Here is a 14162-nt window from a genome sequence, read left to right as displayed (position 1 = left end):
TTGCTCCTGACCTTGGCACGATTTTGATGAAGACACCAACATCACATAAAAGAAGAAAAGGAAGAATACTTATGAAGACAATGAAGACAAAGCTTCAAGAATTTAGAATCAAAGTATTTAGGTACTTATATCCTTATACTCTAAATATACAATTAGTAGTAATGCTCAAAAGTATTTTAAAAGAACATTGATAAACACAAGTATAAATGATAAAAAATTTCAAAATATTGTGTAACAGGTTACTATATCTAAGTAACAGGTTATTGTGACTAAGTAACGGGTTACCAGAACTAAGTAACAGGTTACATGAGTGAGAAACAAGTTATCCAACAAAAATTGATCAGGGTAATCGATTACATCTTTTGAGTAACCGACTACACAACACGGTAAACAATTACTCTATTGGACAGAATAATTGGGTAATCGATTACAACCTGTGAGTAATCGATTACAACCTATGAAAATCAATTACTCAGTTCGACATAATGTTTGGATAATCGATTACATCGATTAGGTAAGTGATTACTGAGAGTTGTTGCACCAGTTTTCAAATTCAAACTACACAACTTTCAACCCAAACAAAATGGTTTCATTCTAATCAAATCATATATTTTTGTAGAGGTGTTATTGATGATTGGAAAGTCTATATAAAGGCATTGAAACTCATAATTCACAACATATAACTCACATACACAATCTAAACTTTTCTGAAATATTTGCTCTACACTTCTTGCAACTTGTTCATGACTTTTAGAACATATTTTTTGAAGTTGTCTTAAGTGTTGTTTTAAGTTATTCAAACCTTCAGAACGTTAATACTAAAGTATACAAAGAGTTATTGAATTGCAAAAATTTATAGTTTCAAATTTTGTAAAGGCATTCCTTGCCATAGTTAAAGTTTTTTCATTCAATTTGTTGAATTATTTTCTTTCACAAGGGTGTGATAAAGAAAGGGGATAGACTCACTTGGAAAGGGTGTTTTACAAAGAGTGATATAGGTATTAGAGAGTGAGTAAGGTACAAGGAAATCTCAGGGTGAGAATTTGTAATTGCTAGTCTTAATATCTAGTGAAGAAATCTCTTGTGCTACAAGAGTACTAGACGTAGCCTTTGGTGGACAAGAAGGTGAACCAATAGAAAATCTCTGAGTACTCTCTTCTCCCTTAACTCCTTTAAATTTAATTGATATTTTCTGCATAACTTTTCCACTTCTATTAACTCTTGAATTTTGCAGAAAAATATGTCATAGTTTTTAAACAACTAATTCACCCACCTCTTAGTTGTCATCTTAGTCTTACAATTGGCACCAGAGTTTGTTTGAGTAAATTATTCTCAAATCTGATCCTATATCTAGATGATCGCAAGATCATTTCTAGGAGAAGGTTCCAACATCAACTGCCCTCCAAGTTTTATTGGAGAGTGCTATGACTTTTGGAAAATCGGAATGAGAATCTTTATAGAATCTCAAGATCTGGATATTTGGAACGCGATTGAGGAAGGACCTTGTGAACCCTTCACTGTTGTTAATAGTGTAAGGAAATTAAAGACAAAATACGTGTGGAATGATGAAGATAAGAAGAAAGTGCAATACGACCTTAAAGCCAAAAACATTCTTACTCCGGCTCTAGGAGAAAACAATTTTTTTAGAGTGTCAAGTTACAAATTTTCAAATTTAATTTGGGACACTCTAGAAAGAATGTATGGAAGTAAAGAAGTATAAAGGTTCGCAACAAATAATGAAGCATCAACATCAAAGCAAGACTTTGCATGCTTTATATGCGGAAAACCAGATCATCTTAAACGTGTTTGTCCAGCCCTACAAAAGCATCATACTTTCAAAATAAAGATGGACAAGAAGCATAGAAGAACACATGTCATATCAGAAGATAAAGATGATGATTCAAATACATACCTCAGAATTAAGGAGCAATCACATATTTCCTTGATGGCTTCACACAATTCAAATGATGATTATGAGGTTAGTAACTCTGAACCAAATGATACTTTTTCATATGATAAGTTACAAAAGGCTTTCAATAATTTACATCAAGAATATGTTAGGCTTTCCAAACTTTTCCTAAAATATAAAAATTAAATTTTTATTTTGGAAAGCCATAACAAAGTTCTAAAGAAAGATTTTGAAAAACACATTTTTTCCTCATGTAAAAAATGTGTTGCTCTTGAAACTAAAGTTTCAACATTAAGTCTTGAACTTAATAAACTCAACAAGAGCAGTCACAAATTAGACAAGGTCATAAAATTCCAAAGACAATCAACAGACCGTAGAGGTCTTGGCTATGCAAATAGTCGTATAGCTAAAAACGAGAATATCTTAGGAAAAACAATCGTGGGAAGCACTATAAAGTTTTATAAAGAAAGTGTCCATACTAATTCTATTTTTAAAATAAAATCTTGGACACATAAGCATGTACCCACTTGTTCTTATTGTGATAAAATTGGTCACATACCTAACACTTGTCATATTAGAAAATATGGTGTGTCATCTGGCAAATATAAATGGATAGAAAAAGGTGCTAACCCCGCAGGATCCAAACCACATTTGGTACCTAGAAATTATTTTTTTAATTTGTTTTGCAGGAGTACTTGAAAGCCATAAGCAAAATGTGTTATCATGATAACGACTTTTCAAAGCACATAGCACGAGGAGATTCCAAATATTTATATTCAAGTAACAAACGCCTTGTTACCTATGTAGTGAACATCCAAAGAAAAATCCTTGGTATAGGTAACATTGTTATTTTTTTTAAATATAAATGATTGGTACGATCGTCTAACAAACTTTCTACTTGAAAAACTTTTTACCAAAGGAAAAGTCGACACTACACTCTTTATTAAGAAAATAAATCATCATACTTTTTGTGTTCAAATATATGTAGATGATATTATTTTTGGTTCTACTAATGAGATTTTGTGGAGTATTTTGGCAAAATGATGCAAGGGGAGTTTGAAATATCTATGATGGGGAAGTTAAATTACTTTCTTGGATTACAAATGAAACAACTCGAGGATGGTATTTTTGTGAGTCAATCCAAATACTCCAGAGACTTGTTGAAAAGATTCAAAATGGATGACTGCAAGCCAATTGCCACTCCTATGGGTTCTGGTACATACATTAATACAGATGAAGCTTGAAAATGTATTGATATATCAAAGTATCGAGGTATGATTGGTTCCCTACTGTATTTAACTGCCAATAGACCTGATATAATGTTTAGTGTCTATTTGTGTGCTCGGTATCAATCAAACCAAAAGAGTCGCATTTAGTTGATGTCAAAAGAATCATTAAATATCTAAAAGGCACAATTGACGTTGGATTATGGTATCCAAAAGGAAGTATATGTGATTTGGTTGGATATTCAGATTCAGATTTTGCTGGATGCAATACTAGAATAAAAAAGTACAAGTGGTACTTGTCATATATTAGGAAATGCACTGGTCTCATAGTCATGCAAGAAACAAGTATGTGTTGTCCTAAGTACTGCTGAGGCATAATACATAGCAGCAGGTAGTTGTTGTGCTCAAGTGTTGTGGCTTAAACAACAATTACGAGATTATGACTTAGACTTAGGATGCATTCCCCTAAAATATAGCAACATTAGTGCTATAAATTTCAGAAAGAATCTAGTAATGCATTCTAGAATCAAACACATAGATATAAGACATCACTTCCTTAGGGACCATGTCCAAAAGAAAGATGTATTTGTAGAATTTGTTGATACTCATGACCAACTAGCAGATATATTCATTAAACCCTTGGCAAAATAACCTTTCTATAAAATTAGACGTGAATTAGGCATACTTGATGAAGCCTACTTGTCTTAAATGCTTATTCATGATTATATGTTTGCTTCATTGTACTTATATTATACCTACTTATACTTAAAATTGCTTAATTCTATTCAAAATTTTCAAATTCTTGGGTATATAATAGATTACATATGATCAGTAACCGATTACCAGGCAGCAATATGCCTGAAAATTCCAAATTCTAGGTTAACTTTATTAATTAGTTCACCTTTGGAAAATATTTTATCAAGGGCAACAAGATGATTTACAATATGAGTGAACCGTTTTTTTCATATCGCTAATTGATTCACTTGGTAACATACGAAATAATTCGTATTCATGTGTCAGCGCATTCAGCCTTGCCCGCTTGACCTCGCTAGTGCCCTCGTGAGTCACTTGTAAAGTGACCCAGATCTCCTTGGCACTTTGACACTGAGATACCCGAAAGAATTCGTCATATGATAGCATCAGTGGCCTAGACACACCTAGAAGGGGGTTTGAATAGGTGCAGCGGTTATCAATTACCGCTTCTCGCACCAAAACTCAGTTCTGGAAAACAGCCCACGTAATCGATTAACCAGTGGGCTTAATCGATTAACTCACAACAGAAACAGAATTACTAGATCAGCTACTTGCACAGTTATTTACCAATAGATAAGCAGAGATACAACATATGTTTTATGCAATATTAACAAGGATATAGCAAGGTATTAGTATGCAAAATATCAGCTTCAATCACGAATTAAAACAGTGAGAATTATGAAAGAGATTAAGAGAGAACAACTTGCACAAATGGATTCTTATCCTAACTCGTTTGCGGGTCCACTTGCAAACTACATCCAGGCCTCCCTTTCTGATCTTGGGAGATTTCTCTTCACCATATTGAACACTTTGTATTGTCACATACACCAATTCAATTACAAGAGTCTAGACGCTTCTTTCTTGAATTCCAAGAACCTCTAACATTGGTTTGACTATCCCTATCGCCTAAGAAAACTTTTCTCGCGATCCAGCCCAGCCAGGATCCTCGTTCTAAATTCAAGACCTCCTAGTCTTGGTGAAGATTCACTCTATCTCAATGGTGGTAAGACACCAAGAGACTAAACCCAAAGTACAAAAATAGTATACAAAAACAAAGTTTTACCAAGCACTAAAATGCTCAAATTACAACAATGAAAAACTCAAAGATTAACTCACTCTCAAGTAACACAAGCCATCGTGCATATGTGAGTTAATACAAAACAGTAAACACAAAATATTTCTCTTAAAAACTCTAATAAGAATGCATGAACATGTAAGAAAGAATGGATGAGATTAAGCACATGAAAACAACATGCAATATACTATGAACAAACTTCAACTAAGCACGTTAATCTCTCTTCCTCACACATGCATCTCTCTCTGCCTATTACACAGTAAATCACGAAAATATGCTCTCTAATCAATTCTAAACAATAGTATGCAATGCTTCACGTTTCTGCAATTTGCTAGAACTTATACAAAACAGATTTGACTCTTCAAATCGTTGCAATCAGTTATGCAAATTTAAATTAATTGGGCCTTGTATGCTAGTGTTTGGGTTTGTAACTAAAGCTTACTATAATTAGCTTATGTTAATTGAATTGGTTGTTAATTATCAACCTGAACTTTCCACAAATATACACATTATTCATCATCCTCTTTGTTCTCCAACCTTCTCTGATTTTCTTTTCTTAACATTCAAACTTCAAGTTCTAACAGTATCCAATATACAATGATATAATAAAGATGTTTATTCAAATAAATTTCTTGCTGTAATTTTTTATCTATATACCAATTCCTTATGTAAACAAATCAACGATTTAATTAATTTATTCTGAATATTTTGACAAATTAATCAATCGATCATAATAATTTGAGTGTTACAATGACTAGTTCAATTAACTTCATTCCCAAAATTAACATATTATTAGATAACATACTATAGGTCTAGTTTAAACATGGAATTTTCATTACACATATTCAAACCTTAAATCAAACGTTGGGTTGTCACACCAAACAAGTATTAGAAACAAGAATAGATATGAAAAACAATGAAATAGTATTAAAAGCACAAAGTCATATTGGATATATCATGTTTAAATAGTTACATCTAATCTCAGACAAAAGGATTTTAGCTCATTATTTCCATGGAAACCAAAGCCTTAAGTGTGATGGACTTTGACATTCTTCCTTCTTCTAAGCAAGGTCGTAGAGTTGTATGTCATCCTCAATCATTCTCCTCTTTGAAACCCTCATGGTCTCCTATTAATTCTAATTTCAGTGTATCATCTTCAAAGATTATGATTATATTTACTTTTTACTCTCACATTTATCTTCTTTTCAGCATATATATCTCTACTGATCATGTTTAGTTTTATCTTCTGCTTATATATCTATCTCTTTTCAGCGTATATTTCTCATGATTTTTTTTAGATTTATCTTTTGCTTCAATATTTATCATCTTTTCATCTTGTATATCTGGAATAACATAAAAATTAATATCACATGATTTAATCACTATTTAATTCAATGTATACTATAAATAAAATTTATGTAAACTTTTAAAGTGAAAATTGCTCAAATATTCTTATTATCTAAGGTATTTTACACTTAACATACATTGGTAATATATACAAAATTATGATAAGTGACATATACCAAGGTTGTGAATGATCATATGTAAAGTTGGTCACATATGTATAAAATAAGAAGGGTGTTTTGAAAATATTCTAAAGTAATGTAGTGGTTGAGATGATAAAGATATTATTAACATGACACAAACAAATTCTTAAACGTCCAAATTTTTACTTGTTTTATAACTAAAAAAATTAGAAAATTACAAAATCACTTCCCCACATAAGCTAAAATTGGAAAATGAAGTATGAAAGTTAAATTCCTCTCCCAATTGGGCTTCCCACATACATGCCTACGGCCTACCCTTATTCTTATTTGTTTTTGTTTCCCATTTGATGAGTTGAAACATGAAACCCCTTAACGGCTACTTCCACAACACTTTCCATTGTTGGTTAACAATGAAAGTAGTAACAGACACAGATTATTCTTTCAGAATCCACATCACTTCCAAACCCAAAAACTTCAGATTTAGATTCATAGCTTCAAATAATAACAACAATTTTTTTCGTTTCTCTCTTCTCATCAAACTTCATAAATTCTTTCTCACAATCACTTCACGACCCACACAAACACAAAAACAAAATCATCTTATTCTTCAGATTCACTCAAATAAGAATAACAAACTAGGATTCATTAGAACCAAGTTCATTAAATTTGTTCGTAATTTTCGAGATAGTCTTTCAAAGAAAAGAAGATTCCCCAATATTGCTGCTAAGAGAGAATCGATTCTTCCTTATCCAAAGGTAAATTTTGCTGCAAATTATTAACAATTCCTTTTGCTGAATTTGTGTGTTTATGTTTATTTTTGTTTTTTATTTCCCTTCCTGATATGATGATGCAGAAATATTATTGGAATGTTTCATGCTATTTATTTTTAATGTTCAGTTTGATATACGAGGGTATATGAAACAGCTTATATAGAATGTTGCAGTAACAATTGTTTTTTCCATAATTTGAACCAAACTACCTTTAAGTTGTTTATGTTAATGTGCCCACATTTACTAATGATTATACATCTCAATGGGTTCAAAAACTTAGTGTTCGTAGAGCAAAAGTTGTTGTTAAGTGTTGGCCACAAACAATTAAATAAAGTGCATAGAATAAATACTAGAGAAGACAACGTAATTTAGTAATAAACTTCGGTCAATTGTGTCTACATCCCCAAGAGTACTGAGCGACTACCAATATATTATTAGAGAATAAGAATTACAAGCTCTAGCACACTCATAGGTGTTTCTATATGGTGCTTATATATGGTGATTCTACTCTATTTTAATCCTTTGTAATGTGTAACTTCATATAATAACATATTTTAAATATCTCCAACAATTTTCACCTTGATTGAAATAAACAAGTATCTTGCTACTTACGAAATCTACCCATAAATCTTCAGCTTAGCGAATATATGACTGCACCCTACACAATACCTAATTCTCTTTGACAACTCCTCCACATAGGATTTTGCTCCCCTTCAACATTAGTCTTCCTGAATATCCTTGACGATGTTACCAAGAGCCTAGTTCTCCAAACTTCTAGTGCATCTTCTCATACCGCCATCTAATAGAACGCTCCCTAACCACATATTGCTCGGAAGTCTTTCGATATTGGGGAACCTCTACACTAAAATTCACCAACAACCACTCATTTAACTCAACCATGGGGCTTCCTTGAAAAGCCTCAACTATTACCATCATTGTTCAGTCTAACAATCATTGTTCAAAAGAACTATCATACTCCACCACAAGGAGTATACCCATGACACACACCTTGCAGCAATGCTAACTAATGTCTGTGCCACAGTCTTGCATCCAAGTTAATGACCATGTCACACCTTGCATCCAAGTTAATGACCATGTCACACCTTGCATCCAAGTTAATGACCATGTCACACCTTGCATCCAAGTTAATGACCATGTCACACCTTGCATCCAAGTTAATGACCATGTCACACCTTGCATCTCTATTAATATCCATGTTACACCTTGCATCAAAGTCAATGTTCATGTTATACCCTACATCAAAGTCAGTCGACGTCTCTGTGCTTTTGTGGATCTGCTAACAATTAATGATGTCTCAAACATGTCATTAGGATATTTCACTTCTCATCTCAAGTGAGATCATTTTCTCAACATCTACATAGATATTGTGAGCACTTGTCTCAGGGTCAAACTCAACACATGAGTCCCTATTTCCACCCAATGCAGTACCTTTGACAGACCTTGTCCAACCAACACGTTCTTCACCCTCCTTTGCCATAATTTGGCGTCTGGGCTAAGAGTCATATATCAATTGGCTTTGATACCAATTGTTGGTGCAGCGGAAGTGACCCTTGCGTAATGTTAGTCACAAGCAATCAAATAAAGTGCATATAATAAATAGAAGTGAAGACAACAGAATTTGGTAACAAGGTTTGGTCAATTGTACCTACATCTCCGAGAGCGTTGAGCAACTACCAAAATATTATTATAGAATAAGTATTACAAGCCCTAGCACACCGATAATAGGCCCAAGTGCCCATGTGGTGTTTCTATTTGGTGCTTATATCTGGTAGTTCTATTTGATGCACATAATAATAAGGGATTTGAGTCCAATATATAACATTAGTACTCTCGTCTATTTTAATCCTATACAACATTCTTCATATAATACATATTTCAAACATCCCTATCAATTAGGATTCATGTATATGTAAAAGATAGCTTAGTTTAACATATGTATTAGAAGATTGATCTCTTGTTCTGTCAGGTGGAAAGATACACTGCCAAGTGAAAAATAGTATTGTAAGGATAGGACTGTGTGGTCTGGCTTGTTGACTGAATTTGAAAACAACTATGGTTTGTAGTCTTAACAGAATAAGAGTTTGGACCGCTTTAAACTGTGAAAATTACATTCTAACAGTGTTAAAGCCAATTAAACCCCAATAATCCAAAAAATGAATTGGACAATTCACTTAAATTAAAAAAAAAAGTGAAATATCACTCTAATATTTTCTTTTACCCCGACCCAAAAAAGATGAAGATATATTACTTTAATATAATTATACATAATTATTAATTATATATAAAATTATTCGGTCCAATTAGACAATTTAACCGGTTAAACCTAATACGATTTTGGTTTGATGTCATGAAGTGCCACCATATTTTTATTTATTTATTTATGCAGTTGAGCTCATTTTGTCTTTGTATCAACCAATGTAAATGCAGGATCCAAATCACATAGGCTTTTGGGTTGTAGGATTTCTAACATTTATTGCTCAGTCTATCAACAAGAAAGATCAAAAGGTGATCATGGTACTTGCTTCTATAGGCTTTTTTGCTTATTCTCTTCTCTTCAATAAATTTAAGACTGCAAAACTTGTGAATTTTGCAGCATTGGTTTTAGTGGTGGCAACAATAGTTTCTTACCGGTTTTCATATCTTGATAATAATTATTTGGATTACATTGCAAGGTCTACATCGAATAAAATGGAGAGTATTATAGGTTATGTTGTATCTAGTGTAGCACTAGATTTTTAAGTTGGTGATGAGTCTGCTGCTTTTTATGTTATATTTCTATGGCTTTAGAATATGGAATTCCCCTTTTCCTTTGTTATTTGTTGTGTTAAGATAATTAAGGTTTGATTTGATCTATTATAAAGATATGATTTGATATATTATGATATGATTTAATTTAGCCTTTCATTATGTATGTTAGGATTTGATTTAATATGATGCTCAATATTACATGATTCTGTGTCATATATAAGGCCAATTTCTTTGTACATATAAGGTTTTCAATCAACTTTGAGAATTGAGATTATAGGAATGTAACTACATTAAACACTTAATAGGTGAGTTCTGTCATTCATACATGTTCTACCTAACTCGAATTGAATAATACTTGTGGCTGATAATGTATGTGAATACCAAAACTTAAACTATGAATAGCTATTGGGAAATGTTGGCAAAGCATTTTTTAAAATTCAATAAAAAGAAATTAGACAAAGACATATTTACCCCATTTGTTTGGCATGCTCTAATGATGTTTTGTTGGGAGCATGATGTGTGTTTTTAGGTGGTTGAATATGTGCTACTAATTTCACCCAACAAAACTTAAATTTGGAAAAATTAGTCCTTAAGTTTGTCTTCTTTACTAAATGAGCTAAACTTAAAGCTTGAGTGGGCCTTGTTTATAAACTTAAGGTTTGAACTTGATTCATGAAACTCATTTAAAGTTTGGATTTTTTCCACTAAATTATTTTCATATTTAACATCAACAAATATTTTATACTAGAAGGAAAAACAAATATAACTTCAAAATGAAGGAGACACAATTCACATGTTTGGATGGGCCTTGTGTTGTGTCCTTTTTGGGGATGGTTAACATAGTTGCCTACCTATACTATATTCATCTAATAATGTTAATATTATTGTTAAATTTGTAAACTCGCATTTCAAAAATCTCTAGCAATTTTATGTGGCTCTGAATGTTGATAGAAGTTCTGTCGGAATTCTAGGCCTTGTAGGTTTTGAAGGTGTTGTAAGGGATTCCACATGCAAATTCATCTTCAGTTAGATTTTATCATTTGTTGGAATAGAGGGATTGAAAAATTAATAAACATGTTAGATTTTATGGATAGTGTGTCGCTAATCACGAAGACTTCATATACTAAGAGAGGACAATGCTTGCATTGATTTCTTAGCTAAACAAGATGCATTAGTGCACTTGATATTTCAATCTATGATTATCCTTATCATGAATTCACAAGCATGTTATTTGCGGATGTTATGGAAGTATATTTTGTAAGGTGTTAGTGTCCCTTTCTTTTGTTTTCTTCTCATACTCCACACAAAAAATGAGACCTAACTTTTAAAAATCAAGAAAAAAGTTACATAGTTAAGCCTGTACAATTATTATATAATCGGTAGATTTAAAACATATGAATTCATTTAAAATATGGTCAAATTTCAAGTGTTATGAAAATTGGACCGTACTGACGGTCTGTTCAGTTTGATTGTTGACCAGACTTAAAAACGGCTTTGGTTTACCATTTTAACCTTGTAAGAGTTGGATCCTTTGAACCGCAGAAATTCTGGTTCGACCATGTTAAACTCAGTTAAACCGAATTAACCCGGGAAGCAAACCAGACGGTTCACTTAAAAATTAAAAAGAATGAAACACTACTCTAATTCAAAAAAATATAAAGGGACGTTACTTGAATGTAATTATACATACTTATTAATAATATAAAATTTTACATCAGAGAAAAAATATTAACCAGATATGAAATCACTCAATTAGACCAAACAATTTTATTGATTAAACCTAATACAAGACCTATTTCGGTTCTACATTCACATCGCAGATTCTAATAATTTTTCCATGTCAGTAGAAGTTGTTGAATTTAGATCCATCTGAACTGTGATCGAATTCAATGAATTGGTTTAGTTGAGCAAAAATTTATATACAATCTTACATCATTCGTTAGTAATTTATATTCTTTTTTTAAAGACTCAATAAATATTATATATGAATGATAATAATAATAATAATGTATAAAACTTATATATTGGCAGTATATATATTGTTATTTTTTTTTAAAAGAAATTTACTGGATGTTTTTTCCTACAGCTAAAATTGGATAATATTACTAAAATGCGGTATATATAGTAAATGATTTTCAAATTAATTTTTGGGTGGAAATTCAAATTAATAACTTGAGGAATGCAGGTAAGATGTTATATTTTCAATGATTGTAAAAAGTATAGAAAAGTTTTAAGTATATTAAAATAAAAGATAATTATTTTGTAAAAAGATAAAACCTTCTGTTGTAAAGTTGTATTTTTTAATAATTTATGGGAACCATTATTATAATATGGAAACATGGTCAAATTAATTTTTTGTCATATTCATATTTAATTATGCTTTGACATTATATAATATTATGTCTTTACATCATATATTTTGGGTATTATTTATATTTAACTTTTAATATCTTATCTAATATTGTCTATGAAATTGTCATGTGATAGATTTCATAAAAATAACAAATGAATACAATTACTTTCATTATCATCCCATGGTTGTGTTTATTTTAAAACAAGATTGCATCTCACGAGCACTGTCTTCGGTATACATTTTTTTTGTTTATAAGTTGTTAGTAAATTAATCGTAACAAGTTTAGTATTTAAAAATTTATAAAGTATGGGGGAAAAGTAAAACTCATCTCCTTATTTTAATTCCTTGTTTTTTTCTCCAATTTATAAGAGAACAAGTTATAAAAAAAATGATGGAGTTCATCTAATAGAGTTTAGAGTGACAAATAATACTAATATATATAACGCTACTAATGAACCGAACCGAACCAACTTGATATTCGTTGAAACTCGATTCCTTATTTAGCATGATAAATTTGGTTTATAAATAAAATGAACTGAACTTGAGCTCGTTAAATAAACGAGTCAAACTTGAGTAAAATATAGTTTGACTAGTTAGGTTCATGAATTGACTTGATATATATATATAGGAGGGGTTTGTTTACATCCAAGTTAAGTTACATTAATTACACTCAATATCAGTCATCCATTTTCTTAAATCCAATGGACCAAATGAGTTAAATTTAAAATTTATTTAAGATTTGTTTTCTCTCATCATTTATTACACTCACTCTTATGGTATGTTAGATTTAAGAAAATGAATGGATAAGATCAAGTATAACTAGTGTAACTTAACTTGGGTGTAAACGGATCCCTCCTCATATTATATATATATATATATAATCTTTATTTTTTTAAATCAATTAATTATTTAAGTTGTCCAAATGAACCAACTCAAACTGACCAAATAGTTCTCGAACTTTAACCTAGTCGAACTAGAGTTAAAAAATAACTCATATTGAGTTGAACTGAGCTAAACTGTGATTCGACTTGGTTCGACTCATTTCCAGCTCTACTCATATATAAACATAATAATTTAAAATACTTATAGCTAGAAAAAATAAAAAGAAAAAAGACATATTTTCTTTATTTTTATATTAAAAAATCACATCTTCCTCTAATAAGTGATGAATTTTCATTAAAATGAAATAGAAAATTAGGCCACAATGACTCGATGGGAGCGGTTAATTTTAAACACAAAAATTTAATCAAACGGTGTAAACTAGTCAAAGAACCATCTTGATAGCTCTCTTTGACCAACACATGCCACTTTTATTATCATTCTTTAAAGTATGATTACAAAATTTATTAATAAATAAGTTCAAAACTTTGACCATGATGTCACCTCAATCGAGGTGCATTTCGTGGAAAGTTGTGGAACACTTTCAAATTACACAACTGGTCATGGATGAACTCACACCATCATTATTTATCTATACTTTATTATGTTGGTCTAGTAAAATCTTGCTATATTCTCATGAAAATCATAAGTTAATGACTTGATTTTTGAGAATGACCCATATTAAAAAATTATATATTATAAAAAAGATTTTTTCAATATCGGTGATGATATTCTTAATAATGCAAAAAGTATGTCTTAAAGGTATATAAATTAAGAAATAGTAAAATCAAAACTTACTATTATGTGTACCATTCTACACCAGAGGTTAGACACTTTTCACAAATCTATTAATTTAATGGTGTATTCTAACTTGTGAATTATAAGTTTCTTATTACTCTTATTAAATACACATTAATCTCATTTATTCATTTTATTATTGA

General features: G+C 31.0%; 1 protein-coding gene across 1 annotated transcript; it reads left to right on the top strand.

Moving 5' to 3' along the window:
• Nucleotides 6811-10192, top strand: LOC109360083. The gene is made up of 2 exons (XM_019604821.1): nt 6811-7205; nt 9669-10192. Exons 1-2 carry the CDS (start codon nt 6861-6863, stop codon nt 9978-9980), a joined length of 657 nt encoding a protein of 218 aa, XP_019460366.1. The 5' UTR covers nt 6811-6860; the 3' UTR covers nt 9981-10192.

The sequence above is a fragment of the Lupinus angustifolius genome, chromosome LG11 (genome assembly GCF_001865875.1).
Source record: "Lupinus angustifolius cultivar Tanjil chromosome LG11, LupAngTanjil_v1.0, whole genome shotgun sequence".
NCBI classification, from domain to species: Eukaryota; Viridiplantae; Streptophyta; class Magnoliopsida; order Fabales; family Fabaceae; genus Lupinus; species Lupinus angustifolius.
This window is presented reverse-complemented; position numbering and strand designations above follow the sequence as displayed.

Excerpts from the sequence above, each read along its gene's own strand:
- LOC109360083 (XM_019604821.1), top strand. The coding sequence starts at position 6,861 with ATGAAAGTAGTAACAGACACAGATTATTCTTTCAGAATCCACATCACT. Across the intron at positions 7,206-9,668 it reads CGATTCTTCCTTATCCAAAG|GATCCAAATCACATAGGCTT; the intron begins GTAAATTTTGCT and ends ATGTAAATGCAG.